We start from the raw sequence: 15,938 nt of genomic DNA, 5'->3' as shown, positions 1-15,938 counted from the left end.
AAAAAAAATCCAGCTCTACATCACCCTGTCGAAGAGATATATTTGAAAGGGCGCTCAAACTGCCTCAAATTTATTTATTTATTTTTCTTTTCAAGTGCCCACTGGTTGCAGGAAGTGACACTGCATGGAGCAAGGACACTGCTTTCTTCATCATTCTGAGTGTTGTCCTGGAAAAATTCTGACTTTATGCTTATTAAAACTACATTTCTTTACCCAACACACACACACACACACACACGCACACACACATCTCCTCTCTGTGCATAAACTCACACCTGCACCCACCAGATCAACAAAGGATAAAAAGCTTGCCTTATTAGCACCACCTGACATTTAGCTATGGAATTTTTTCTGTGTTTCATATTCCCCCCTGATTAGAGTCTGTGAGTGCTCTTTATGAAGGCTTCTGGCTGATTCTCACACCTTCTTTTCAATTCAATAGACGTGCCTATAATAGCATGCACAAAGTTGAGATGATATAATGTCATTTCATCCTTAATTCATGTAAAAATCATAAGTAATAACTTTATGCTGCTCACTCTCGGGGTTGCTCACAATAGCAAAACATTTAGTAGTCGAAACCAATACCAGTGAAATTCCATGATTTTTGACACCAAATGTGATACTACAGTTACAACTAAAAAACAAAACTATAAATTCCATTTCATTCTTCCAGACAACTAGAGACGGTATGAAATACCTGGATGACAATGAACTTTAGAACCTTAGTTACATCAATAAGATCACATGCACACACAAACCATTTTTCATTCAGCTGAAAATGTCCTGCTGGGGGGCGCTTGAGAGCATTTTGGCTGCATCTGGTGGCTATGATAAGAAATATCAGCAAAGTAAAAACATCCACACAGATAGGGTAAATAACTTGCTCTGGTCCTTGAAGGGAAGGCTAAGACACACGCCAGTCTATCTGGTAAAGACATTGATACTCTCACCAGTATTAATATATGCTCCATTGTTGTTTCACAGCGTTTTTTGCCAGAGTTGGACATTTTACAACTCTCTGCAACTAGAAAAAATTGCCAAACACCCAGCACTCAGCTCCTAGTCATGCTAATTGGGTTTTTAAAAAGGTGCTGCTCGTTATGTAAAGAATGTTAAAAATTTGCTAGCCTCTGGGAAAAACGATTTTGTTATACACACGGTAGGGCTGGGCGATATGGACCAAAAGTCATATCACAATATATTTAGGCTGAATATTGATATACGATATATATCCCGATATTTTTATTGCAAAGTGATAGCAAATGTTCAGTTAAAGTCAAATCCAGATATGATATGTCACAAGTAGTTTTATTGAAACCGTTTATTTAAGTGAACATAAAACTGTAAAACAACAGGAGTACATTTTTCTTTCAAATCAAAGCTCCATAAATTGGCTCCTTAAATTAAAAATAGCCTGTGAAATAAAATAGGCCAATCTTTTTCTAACATAAATATATTTATATGAGAAAAGAATAACGGACATTACAAAAGAACTAAATATGACAAATCCTAGTAAGGGCAGCATTTATATATAAAGCAGCTTGCCTGGAGCAAGGATCACAGCGCAAATTTAAACTATATCAATATATCCGATATGGTCTGATTCCACATCACATTTAAAAATATATCGATATATTTTTTATCGCCCAGCCCTAACACACAGTCTAACTCACATACTCTTATATTTCATCCTTCCTGACCGACCGAGTTCATTGGTCATGTTAGTCTGAAATACACGCAAGCAGGCAAAAATTAAACCCTGGTGAGCCGCCGGGACTGAAGGAACTTAGCCTGGTCTCACTGGTTTCGCGGCATGGAGGGACTGTAGAAAAACCAGTACCCTCACATTTCCAGAATTAGGAAGGCTCACTCCTCTATGGTACAGCAGAAAAGCAAACCAAACCACTTCTGTTCCTCCTCACACTTGATGCAGAAATACTCATAATTTAAGATCATATTGGTCTCAGATATGATGTGTATTTTTTATTTCCTTCTCCGTTCTTTCCCTAAGCCCCTTTCTAACAACAGCCACGATAAATGAATGTAATTTACTTCAGTGGCGTGAAATATAATCTGAAGACATGTGACACCAAAGACAGGGGATTTAGAAGCATTACGTCCCCACATTAATGAACCGCTAATAAATCCTACATGTGGCTGCAAATCTCAGTGGTAACATCTACTTCAAAAATCTGCACCACAATTACACACTGAAGAGAGATCAAACATTGAAATGGGTGTGCAGTCTCAAAGGGTGAGTGTTCACGTTATTAAATAATCCCAAAACAACAATGACAAAGTCAAATAAGGACAAACAATACAGTACTACAGGCAGTCATTAATGTATGATTTCTAATTGTAGCAACTAAGGTGTTTGAGGAAAAGGAAATCGATCACAATCAGGAGATGTATCCAATTATAACAGAGCCAGTTTGAGTCACTCAGTGCAGTTCCAGCGGACACATTATGCACTTGTTAGATAATTACACTCCATCTCATTTTGTTTGCGAGCTACAGTAAGAGGTCCTTATCCTCTCCTTCTCCTGTCACTCTACTCTCCGCAGCCTCCAATTCATACTGCATGTAGCAATTTGTGAGGATCCTAATTTTAAAACTCTCTCTGTGCAACATCAAGTGCCTGCCTGTTCATGGGTAGCTTTTATGTTAATGAGGGCATGTGTGGGAATACTGCAACTTTTTTATTCTTTCCTTTTATCAGCAGGCTCCCAGGTCACCATTGGTTTGAAAGGATAAAAACTGGTTACAATGTTATTTCATTTGTTTTTACATTTAAAAACGAATAGCCTGTTAAGGCCACAGTTGTGTCCATATGATTAATGATATTATCACATTGCTGCAGAGTCCTGTCCCCGTTATTAAATTCACCCCTGAATAATGAGTCCAAAACAAAGTGTGCAGTTAATTAGAGAAGTAGAAAGGTTTAAGAGGGCAACATTTTCCTTGAGAGTTTATTATATGAGAATATGTGCATATATCATGGTCAAGGTTTGCTGCAGTATATTCAAAGCTTCCCATTTAATGCATTTGGGGTTATAGAAGTTAGAGAGGAGATTACATAATACACTTAACTGAAGGAGTGTGCTTCTGCTTTTATGATGCTTTCGAAGGCTATATGGTGCTCTTCAACTGTGGCAATCACAGCTTTTTACAAAACATTCTGTTAAAAGCCTCAGTAGGTGCAAATGTAAGCACGGGGGAGGCCTTCATCAGTCTATTTAGTCAACAGCAAGATATCAGGGAGAACATAAGCTCTCCTCAGGTGCCACCACAAGGCCACATTTCACACTGAACTCAAGAAAAAATCACAATTTACTGGACAAATGCCCCTAAATTACTTGGCTAATGTCTGAAAACTAAAGACTTTGGGAGATTGACAGATTTCGGATGCTGCTGTTACACAAGGCATTAAAGAGCTAGATTGAAAAGAGGTTTACTGTGGATATTCACTGTCCCCAGGAAACTAACCCTAATGTATTTGGTGACCCTATGACCTTTACTTCAACGATACAATGACATCAAAATTACACAAGTAGTGATTGACACGGCATTAGAGACTAGTCCTGCCTCTAATTGGTTGTTTTTGTTCAGGCGCAGTGGATTCTTTCAAATGCCAATAGGAGCACTGGGAGGAGCCAGACAAAACCAGATTTTCCTTTCTTTTTTCTCTTTTTACAGATTATCTGTCTGTTTGTAAAATATAAGAGATTTGGGGGAGTTGTAATTATACCTTCATGTCATTACCACATACATATTAATGATGAAAAGATCAATTGTACACTCATGTACATAATTCTCCTAGCACACTTTTGTTAACATGCTGATCATTCATAAAGTGAATTGAAGAAGGGCCTCTGGAGCCCTCCACTCCATTGTGCTACTTCTCTTTGAATAAAGTTATTAAAATCATTCGGTAAGTGATTTATCAGTAGCTGTCATTCATTTATAAAGCTGCTCTCGTTTCCTTTCACTTCAGCATAGAATCTCCACATGGGAAGATGTCTTTATACTTTGTGTTACTGATGCTGTTTCTTGGTACCAATTAAATAGTGTTTCCTCTTGTGAGGAAAATAAGTTAATTAAGCAACTTAGAATCCTGCTTCAGATGGTAATTCAAATAAAAACTGCCCAGGATCTGTACAGATGTTACATTTTAGAGTTGAAGTCAATTTGTTGTGTAATTTATGTCTCATAGTTGTCAATACATCTTTAAACCACCACTCCTTATAATTACATTGAACCTCTTTAATAAGAAAGGTGCGACTCAGGGCTGCTGATACAGCATGATAACACAAGTGTGTGCCAAGAATGTTGGTTCACACCTGTTGCACAAATAGACAATAAATTATTCGATGTATGATGGTTTCAGAGCCGGAGCACATTTCAAAAGGAGCACGTAGTCCAACAGCTGCTCTCAGAGGTGTATCCCATCCCCATACATCTGTAGAGTCCTTGTCAAGATCCATTTTCTTCAAGGGTCAATACTAAGGCTACGTCACTGTCACTAGGCAACAGGAAGACCTTTCAGATATATATTGCATACATTACACTGAGGATAACAAAGGGTTGATATGGCAAATAGCACTCAGACACAGGTGTGGATTTTATAGTATAGTAGTAGTTTATACAGTTTTTTGTTAAGTTATTTTAAGTGTGTGTTTTCCTCAGCCATATCTCTGCAGACTGTGCTCATAGCAACAGAACAAAAAAGACTGTTTTGATGAGATGTGACAACTTATTTTTCTTGCAGCATTTTTTTTTTTATGTTTTAGATGTAAACTTTAATTGTTTTTAACAAACTGACGCAACAGTTTTGCTGGCACAAAAACACACCTGCTTGCCTTTCTGTTATGTCCATTAAAGGCGGACAACGCTCAACCTTTGATCAGGCCATCAAACACTAGCACAGGCCATCGCCAACAGACATTAATTAGTCATGAAGATAAAGGGGAGGTGAGGGCTAACTTGGGGGATTAGAAACAGCCAATTGGATCAAATTAATCATTGCTGAATCATTGAACCATTTTTATTTGTCATGAGTACAGGTCCCATCCAATAAATCAAAGTGTTAAAATGATATGTTGACTCTCACATATTTAAAATATATTGTAAATGAAAATCACTAACCAGATTAGAATCTTAATGCTGGCAAATTTACATTTAACTGTTATTTCATTATGTAATTCATTCAAATATACCATTAGTTTGGGGGCTTTTTGATTGTGTAATCTGTCCCTGTAGCACATCACGATTCAAGACAACAACGTTGCAATCAGACAGAAAAACAAGCTCATTAGAGGTCTCCCCTAGACTGTGGAACGACCTGCACTTTGTCAGTCCCCACACCACTGTCACCACAGTGACACAGTCATGTAATTAAGACACACATGGTGTCAGGGAGCTCGCCTTTTCCCCTGCTAAATACTCATTAGAGGCACCTTTAAGGGTAATGTTAGCCTGCGTTGCAAACCCGGGGGAAATGAGCTGACAACAAAGAGAGCTACATGAACTGTCATCTGAATCCTGCTGCACAAAGACCCTGAAGATAACGGGAGGAAAAAGGTCTTGATCTATAAAGTGCACACGTTTAGCTAATTATTTTTGCACCAGCATGGTTCCGGATCAAAGAGGCAAAACCAGATGGGTGAGGGATATGTCAGCAGCGCAAATGTAAACCTTTTGATTAGAAGCTGGCATCTTACAACACCCCAGACTTCTTCCTCCCAACAGACCGAAGCAACTAATCAGTGTGATTTGGGCAGAGTCAGAAAACTACACCAATTCTGCTCTTTTCATGAATGTCACACATGTGGTGTTGACGACACAGCACACTGTGCGAATCATTACACTGGTCACAGAGGCCACACGGCTCATATACCCCAGCTAAAGACTTGCCATGGGTGTTGATTGTAAAACAAACACCTAATTCAGTAATATCATGTGCTTGGTTGCAAATTTGTTGTTTTCTCCCTAGTTTAAAAGCATATAAAAAAACAGATAAGATAACTAGAAGGCCATTCTGTGTCTTGCAGTGTTACAGAAAGAAAAAATAATATGTGTATCTGCGCCATGATTCGGATTGGCTCCAAAATGTAATGGGCTCTTCTGTGGCCCAAGCTACACCCTAGGGCTGTACCGAATAGTTCAGGGCTTCTGTGTTTTATAACACTGGTGTTTGAGTTCTAAAGGGTCTGCTAGGGTTGGGTGATTAGATGCACGTATATCAGCTAGCAGGGACTGGCTAAGTACATTGGTGGTTGTTTTTTTTTGTTGTATTTTGCTAATTTAATGGTCTGCCTTCCTACTGAGCAGTGCCTCTCACTTGGTGCTCACAAAGAGGCCAGCAATGGCAGAGTGAGACAACAGGGACAAACAGTGTGTAGAGCTAGCGTATTTTCACCTTTAAATCAGGCCTGTAGTTGTTCAGTAATCCTGATGACAAACAGACAAACAAACAAGCAAACAAATTGAACCAAAACATAACCTCCTTGGTGGAGGTAACTATATAAAGTCTCTATGGAAAAGTACTCTCCTTTCTTAAAAACAAACCTAATCACATACAAATGTCCATATTTGCTAATGCTGTCCCGCCAAATTCACTCTAAATCATCTGTGAAAAGTTCAGTATCAGTGTTTTTTAATAAGCTGAAATAACAGCTTGTGGCAACTGTATGATAAGGTGGAGTGCCTTCTGGTAAATGGCTGAATTTCTTGGTGCATCACTACCATCTAGTTGGAATAGTGTGAAAACACAAATGGGGACCCACTGATCAAGAATTAGTCCTTAGTGCTTGCCTGGGTTGAAACCTTTAAATGTGCCAACTCCACAAGGTGACCGATTTGTCTAGCGTCATGACTAAGTGAGAAAGCAATCGATCCAAAGAGTGCCAATCTTTTTTCTTACTTTTTTAAGGTGTTTTAGATGTTTTAGAGTATTTTCCTCTTCATCGCTAGACGTTGTTGACATCGCCATCTGGGATCTGCACGGCTACCTGATTGGTCGAATGTGAAGCATGTTACAAAAACGTCACCTCTCGGAGCGAAAATATTGTTACGCTAAGCAAGAAATAGTCCCGACTTTAAACACGAATTAAAAAAATACTGCAGGATATCAAAAGGAGAACTTTTTTTTTCTAGTTGAAAACCAAAATATCTTTTTTAAGAACCAAAAATTATTTAGTGCCCAGACATGGGAACGAGATGAAACGAAAAACGGGTTCACCTTATGGCCTACAAGGGGGACAAACGTTTACAGTCAGCACCACTGGCAGGTTTAACGCCATTGCCAATCGTTGTCAAGCTGTGTTTTACTTCATGCATGTATAAAGAAAACTGGCTACAGCTTTGGAGGTGGGTTCCACTTATTACTATGAGAGTTGCTCAGTGGTGCATGACGCCAATAAAGCCTGACTTTCTGTGAACTCGAATGGGCATGAAATACTTTAACCTTTCAGCTCTTCCAGACTTTCAATATGTAATCTGACCAAATGGGTCAAATTCCACTGGTTTACAGATCTCTCTCTATATATGTCTATGGGAAAAAGTCTTTTAGGGCTCAATCACATCACATGACTGACCTGGAAGTTGTAATTTGACTGTTTGGCCACTACAAAGCTTTCTTGGAGATTGGTTTCATGCAGCAACCTCTGGGGCTGAAAATTAATCCAATGCGGAGGAGCCAAATGCTGTAGTTCCTTGTCTGGCCACTTAAGTCTGACTCCAATCCTCATATATAGACCGCCATACTAAAATGCCCAACTTAATAGCAAACATATTAACATACACTACCGGTCAAAAGTTTTAGGACACCCCAATTTTTCCAGTTTTTTATTGAAATTCAAGCAGTTCAAGTCAAATGAACAGCTTGAAAGGGTACAAAGGTAAGTGGTGAACTGCCAGAGGTAAATAAAAAAAGGTAAGCTTAACCAAAACTGAAAAATAATGTACATTTCAGAATTATACAAGTAGGCCTTTTTTCAGGGAACAAGAAGTGGATTAACAACTTAACTCTATGGAGTCTTGGGCTATTTTGTCCATCTTTGAATTATTTTCATGTCTTTGTAAATCATTTTGTGTCTTTTTAGTCATTTTGTGTCTTTTTTTGTCATTTTGTGTCTTTTTTTAGTCATTTTGTGTCTTTTTTAGTCCTTTAGTCCAACATAAAATGTGATTTTGAATCTGTTTTTTTACTTTCAAAACACTATCATGCTCAATAAAGAATTTTAAATGTTGCAAATGTGCATTAATTTCAGAGTACACTGAGACATTAAACTGCATCATTTTCAATTAAATTCTGGAAAAGTTGGTGTGTTCTAAAACTTTTGACCAGTAGTGTACATAAAAAATGTTCTCCATAGCTACATTTCCCTGCTCATGACAACTGTGATGTTGGGTATTTTTATACAACTCACCAGTTTATATAATAGTAAGGCTTAAGGTTATGCATAATTTAAGACATTTCCACTTTGAGTGACAGGTGGGTATCCACATAAGTGGCTCGCCACTGTATTTAGCTCCTTCAGCTTACCCCTGCTTTACCTCTATGCCCTTTTCTTTGGATTAACTGAGAGTTAGAAGTAGTCAGGTACTGCCACCAGAGCAATGGGAGCCACCCACTTTGAAATTAATTTCAGCTCTTTGGAAACCTATGGGTGACATCAAAGACCCTACGTCCATATGTTATACAGTCTATGCTTGGTTTACATAGTTGCAATGTCTTCTCTTGTATTTTTCCACTCTTAAAAAGCAGAAAATCCTGCAAACCAGTTGTTGTTGGCATGGTCACGCATCAGTGTCAACTTAAAATTACATTAGATTTAGGATGATACAGTGGTATCTAGTCATTGGTTATGGAAAATGAAAATCCTTCTTCTCCACAGAAACCAGTAGAGTAAAGGCATAGGATGGAAACGGAGTGTAACAGGTTGATAAGTCTGTCTGATATCACAAATATAGATCACATATCACAAACGTCAGTAAGTAAGCCCTATTAATCTTTGTATTTATTCATAATTTATTTGATTTTTGTATTGATTTTATATGCTTCAAATCGCCTTTACATTTAAGCTTTATTTAATTTATGTTTCACCAGAAATACATTTTTGTCAGGCTATGTAACTTCAACATTCTTATTATTGAGTAGGTGATTGTATAGCCGGCTAAAGAGGCTGATGTAACAGTTATTTTCACAGATCATGTCACAGAGATGTCATCTGAAAGAATGTTATATTAAAGGTTGTTTCATAAATTTGGATTATAGAAATTGTGCTCATACAAAGATAGTGTGATAAAGGGCTGAAAGACAGTTCAGTTTTTTTATATAATAGAATATTTAGTTGTTTCCCTGGCACAAAAGGGGGAATAAAAAAAACAACAAAACATCAGCATCGACAAAATTGGCATTTTAAATCAGTATCGAGTATTGGTTCGTCCCTAAAATGTTTCGTATTGAATGTAACTTGCAAGTGCAGTAAAATTACATATGAGCATAACTTATATAAAGTAGGGTTGCCAAAATCGACACTAAGGATAGACTATTTTATTTCTGGTTCCTTATGCATGCCTCCTCTCTTCCTTTACCTGCATCTTTTCCTTGCTCTAAAGGTGCTCCTCCCACTGAGAGACAGAGATGAAAAGATTAAATGTGAGGATGAAGGAATAGATGGATCACATGTTTGCCATATGGGGCACACATATGTCATTTTAAATTATAATCAATTACTTATGACATGTGTCACAGCTGCATCACATGCCATCGGGCTTGTGTTGGATTATACTGCTGTATTATTTTAGTGTTTCAATGGCTTTGGTGCTTGCTTCTGATAAAGTGATTGTGTGTTAACATGGAAGCATAAATTGTTTCTATTCATTTTCTTACAGAGAGCATAAATAAAGCATTTTGCCAATTCAAATGTAACATTTTGATGTGCAATGGCATGGTTATTCATACATACACAGCAAACACTATTCATCAAGGACTTTGTGAATAAATACGAATCAAACTTTGATTTAAACTGTAAATGTATTTTACACAGTCAAAGCCTACACAAGAATGTAATTGAGAATGCAGTTTTTTTTGTACAGGAATGTAATTTTAAGGGGACAGGGTTGTATTGCATTATTACATTTAAACACATCTAACTTTCATTTTTGTTGCCTCTGTACTGTATTATCTTTTTACCATTCCATCAGATCAACTGTTGCATCCAATCACAAAAAAGATTTCCAGCCAACAGGCCAGCTGATGCCTTTTAATTTATTAATGAAATGTGCAAAACCATATGGTGGTAGATACAGTTGCAGTAATAACAGAAGACATTAGTCTGCCAGTCCTAAAACATGTATCACCTATTACATTACACATGATATGAACATTCATGAATTGTTTTTGTTTTTTTAAAACATATATTATATATATATATATATATATATATATATATATATATATATATATATATATATAAATAATACAAGCTGCCTTTGCTTGATACTCATGATGGTTTACTTAACATTTATAACTTAGTCATGTTCTGCAAATGTTGGTAACACTTTACTTTATGTCCCCCTGTTTAGCATTATTATACACAACCCAGTACACCTGTTCAACTGCTTGATAAGGCAAATATCTAATCAGCCAATCACATGGCAGCAGCTCAATGCATTTAGACATGTAGACATGGTGAATATGAGCTGCTGAAGTTGACAGCGAGCATTAGAATGGAGAAGAAAGGTGGTATATGGTGGTATATGGTTGTTGGTGCCAGATGGGCTGGTCTGAGTATTTCAGAAACTGATCCACTGGGATTTTCATGCACAACCATCTCTAGAGTTTACAGAGAACGGCCCAAGAAAGAGAACATGTCAAGTGAAATACCGAAGTCAAATAATACACTCGTTGCGACCAAGGAATGAAGATCATCTCTGAACAAACAACTCATCCAACCTTGAAGCAGATGAGCAACAGCAGCAAAACACCACACTGCCACTTTATTAGGTACAACTTGCTAAACAAACCAGAGTGTACAATCATTCCCTACAAAAACGTGTGGCGCTAAAGTCTCAATCACAACATTACTCCACTGCTTTTCATCCATTAAAACACCATTCAGTATGACTAATATGCTCCACGAGAGGAACTCCAGCTCCTCCTAAGCCACGGCAAACTGTCTGAATGACCCAGTTCTTGTGCCAGTAATGCAATCAACAGCAGGGTAATTGCTGCTCTTCACCATCCCTATTATTAAATGATCTCTCCAGTAGGTTATATTTACACCTGACTTTATGACTGATTGTCAGACAGCTCCTGCTACACAGGTCATGTATTCTGACTGGCTGAAACCGCCTTGACACTATTTAAAGGATCCATCCATCATAATTGAAGGGGTGTGCGGTCTCATTTAGTGTGGCAGCTGAGATAGAGGCCGTGGTCTAATGTTGTTAGAGCTGATCTGAAATTTGTTGTATTCTCTTAACTTCACAACTAAGCAGCAGTTGAGATTTCTGCACCTCTGGGACTGTCTAACACTGAAGGGACCCGACCAGATAGGCGGATCGGGAGGTAGCTGTCTGTGTTTTGTTCCTCAGGAGGAAGCAGATGCGTGTACAGTCAGCTGAGAGTCAGGGAGGAGACTCCTCAACACACATGAACATCATCGGGGACCGGGGAGGAAACTCAACGGGAGTCTACACTGTCATACGGTCATGGAAACGCCACATTACAGATGGTATTTTAGGAGTCAGCCAGGGAGATTTATTTTCCTCTGGGACAGATATGCAGGGAGATGGAACTAGACGCGGCAGCTGTGGAGACAGCTGAAGATAAACAGGATGAACTGAAGGAAATACTGACTAACACAGTAAAAAAGTTTTTAAAAAACAACATTAAATAAGTTTAAAGAATAAAAAATGGACATTTATCAACATGCAAGTATCAACTCCTTGAAAATGTTTGTACCATGCATCTCCCATAAAATAAAAATCACAACTCACAATTTTAAATGTAAATCCGTCTCAACTTGCCTTGAAAATACATTTTGAAATGGTACATTTTAAACAATATATTTCCAGGAACAAAAAAACACATAATACATCTCTCCAAAACTGTAGCAGACATGTGAATGTGTTAAAATTAATAGGACTGCAATTTGGTTTATTTCACACCTCACACATCAAAGAGATGCTTTGGTAGTGGAGATATGTTGCATTGAGGCTGGCCATCAAAGAGCTCCATGTTCATTCAGTTTTTTTTCCCAGTAACATATTCACAGTAATCCTCTGAAGTGACCAGTTGCTCTCATCTACAGATAGATCCATCCACTGAACCACAGAGACATGCAGTATAAAGAAACACAACAGCTGTATTTGAGGACAGGATGCTCCCAGAAACTGAAAAATGCTTCCTATGAGTGTCTATCTGTCATAATGATTCATTAATGGTATACACTGATGCTGATATCATTGAGTAAAGGTGTGTGCACACTGCACATTGTGTAGTTTACTGCATGGTATAGTTCATAAGTACATTTATAGAGTATAAACTATTTATGAAGAGTGTAAACTTCTGAATGTAAGACACATTTTTGCAAGTTCCTAGTAAAAAAACAGACCAAAAATAAGTGTCTGCCACACCTGTACCTCATCACAGGTGTCATTAATAACATTAACAACAACTGCATCCCATTTAGATTAGCAGTCTGAGGGTCCTGCTGTTGTGTACATGCTGGTTCACTGGTATGAGTAACAGGGACACTAAATGAAACTGAGTCATCTTTTAAGTTATGAGCTTCACCTGTGTTTTTTTCCTGCCATGACAAGTCAAAATGTCTGCTGTGAAAAAAGGACTATTTACTGTTGGTGATAAAGAGAAGTATTTGAATAATTTATTGAAGTAAAAGTAGCAGTACTACGCTAAGCAAAGATCTTATTACAAGTCCATTACAAGTCCTGGCTCATGTCAGTGTTATATTATATCATTGAATTGTCGTAATAAATATATTCATATTAAGTACTTTACTTTTTATGTTGTAGTTTCCACTGGTGGAAAGTAACTACTGCACTTTAGTACAATTTGAGGTGCCTGTACTTTATCCAATTTATGCTACTTCCAGCTTCCTACAATGAAAAAAAGAGATTTTTTTGGCCCTGTAATTATTATTTCAATCATCTATATAAATTCGACAACGAAATACAAATTCAGTGCTTTTACTTTAAAATAGCAGTTTTTTATGTAGTGCATTATTTAGTGATTGTTTGTTATGTGTCCTCAGTTTTGTATGTAAATTGAATTATTCGTTCGAAGTAATATTCACTAAACCAGTTCATTGGCTTCATTAGCTGATATTTCCAAGTAAAATGTAATTGAGGGACATCAGTGAATCTGCAATTTACTTGTATATTTTCATTAAAAAACACTTTCTGTGTGGAAAAACTTGCCTAGCTTTTTGAAGTAAATGTCACTCCAATTTTTTTCAGTGTACTTTACTTTTTTATGTTGTAGTTTCCACTGGTGGAAAGTAACTACACAGCAAAATCTGTAGTGTTGTTTTTTCAGTGTTGATACTTTTGAGTTGGTGAGTGTTGATTGTGGAGTTGTTTTAAAACGTATAGTGATCAAAAAGCTCTCCCAGCGTTGTTGCATGTTAACACCTGAGTTAGATTAACTTCAGTTGGAGTTGATTTTCACATTTTGTGACTTGTATGTTCGGCTAAAGACAGAATGCACTTTTAATGTATCGTAAAACAAAACAATGAATAATAATTATCACATTAGTGAAAGGAAATAGCATGATTTTAGGGTTAAAAATACACTTTAATGTGTCAAAGTAACATAATGTATGTTAAAAATGAACACTCACAGTGAAAGGGAGTAACATGATTTTAGTGTTGAAAATACACTTTGAGTCATAAAATAACACGATATGTGCTAAAAATTAACACTCAAAGTGAAAAGGAATAACACAATTCGGAGTTAAAGTGCATTTATGTGGTGTCATAAAACACCACCAAGGGTGTCAAATATTTAACACTATTAAAGAGTTAAAATATTAACACTTTTCAAAGTGTAATTTTAACTCAGAATCTGTGAGAACTATATAAACTCAGAAAAAGTGTTAAATTTAACACTATGTGAGTTGAATTAACACTCCTGATTTTGCTGTGTACTGCACTTTAGTACAACTTGAGGTGCCTGTACTTTATTAAATATCCAATTTATGCTACTTCAAGCTTCCTAATATTGCCATTTTTACTCAACTACATGCATCTGATAACTTATTATAATTTTTTTGCAATAAATGTGTGTTAAACCAACAGGTGGGTGAACTTACCGCTCTGTTGACCTTCACAGGTCCTTTTCTTTGAGGAGTGTTTGGATCCATCTGAGTCCTGTCTGCTCAGCACCTCGGACAGCGACTGGCGGGAACTCTGCCGTCCGGTCTGGATGGACACGTTGAACCGGGAGCTCTTCTTCTTGGCCCGGTCAGACTCCGGGGCGGACTGGCTCCTCTCCGGGTCATGGTTCTCCGGCTCGGAACCCACTTTCACCAGCGCGTTTCTTGTCCGTGTTAGAGCTGACGTCACCGAGCCCATCACAAAAAAAAAAGGTAAAAAATAAAAAAAAGAAGCTTCACTCGGTAACGGTTACTGTGACGTCACCTTTCAACCTGTTAAAAATTGACTCCATTTTCGTTTTACTCGCCCAAATCCAACGAAGAGATAAAAAAATTTCAGGTCATTTTTAGACGAAATTTATCTAAGTTAAAATAAGTTAACAGCGCTATATATATATAAAAAAAAAAAATATTGAGAAGCCTTAAAACAGAGTTTAACCGGAACATGTCGGCATGTTTCCCTCCGTTAGTGTTTCCTCCGACAGACACGTCACATATGGAGAAAGTTGCTCTGTCGACAAACACACCGATCTCTCGGGGCACACCGGCGAAAACAAGCGACATTAATTAACCGGCAAGTATCCCGGTTATTAAAATGAGCAGGAATCCAGATGCGCTCACTTAAAGAAGCCTGGTTTTTTTTAGGTTAATATTAATAAAAAAAAAAATACCGGTAGGATCCCCCTTTTCTTAAAATCACGTTTTAACGTATTCTGGGATAAATGATCGCGAGATTTGGTCCGGGGTCAAACAAATGCTGAAGTAAAATTTGATTTTATGAAGCTTGTGGCTACTTCTGCTGTGAATGAACCACCACTGAATATGGTTCTTGGATAATAAATCGCCGGCAGGTGGCAGTCAAATGCAACATCTCTTATTTTACATACTGCCATATTAGATTTTTTTTTTTTTTTTTTACACTGTTTCTCTATACAAGGCCAATATAGCAAATAGTTTCTTGTACCTGACAAGTTTCGGCTACCTTTTCAGGTACAAGAAACTATTTGCTATATTGGCCTTGTATAGAGAAACAGTGTAAAAAAGTATATCAGTAGGGCTAATGAACCTCTTCAAGATGCCATATTAGATATATGATTAGATGGACAGTATAAACGATCTTTATATAATTTTACCTTTGGCCTTGAATGGTTTATAGCATGTAATGATAAAATGTGTTTCTGTTCAACTTATTCTTTATCTGTATGTACTTTCAGATACTGTTGCAATGGAACAAATACAGGTCTGCATTTAAAATCTTATCTACAGTAAAGAAAAATACAGAGGTATTATGTGCAAAATGCACTTAAAGCTGTCTGCTGTGAACAAGAATTTTAATTATTTATTCAAGTAATAGTAGCAGTTCCATGCATACTAGTACTCTATTACAGCTAAAGTATTGCATTTAGCAACAGGAACAATCAAAAGTAAAAGAACAAGCCAGTATTATATTTTTGAATCTTCACTGCAACAATGTAAAATGACTCAGCTACAGCGTTCATCATTCAAAATCTAATTTAAATAATAAAATGA

At 37.2% G+C, this 15,938-nt stretch overlaps 1 protein-coding gene across 1 annotated transcript in view; it reads right to left on the bottom strand.

Annotated features, from left to right (window-relative positions):
* pde1cb (phosphodiesterase 1C, calmodulin-dependent b) overlaps positions 1 to 15,126 on the bottom strand; it is a 141,335-nt gene extending 126,209 nt beyond the window's left edge. Inside the window, exon 1 of the mRNA XM_059344284.1 lies at positions 14,346 to 15,126. Coding sequence (XP_059200267.1) covers positions 14,346 to 14,607 — 262 coding nt within the window. The 5' untranslated portion in view covers positions 14,608 to 15,126. The remainder of the gene's footprint in view (positions 1 to 14,345) is intronic.
* Between the last annotated feature and the right edge of the window lie 812 nt (positions 15,127 to 15,938).

This window comes from Centropristis striata, chromosome 11 (genome assembly GCF_030273125.1).
Source record: "Centropristis striata isolate RG_2023a ecotype Rhode Island chromosome 11, C.striata_1.0, whole genome shotgun sequence".
Taxonomy (NCBI): domain Eukaryota; kingdom Metazoa; phylum Chordata; class Actinopteri; order Perciformes; family Serranidae; genus Centropristis; species Centropristis striata.
This window is presented reverse-complemented; position numbering and strand designations above follow the sequence as displayed.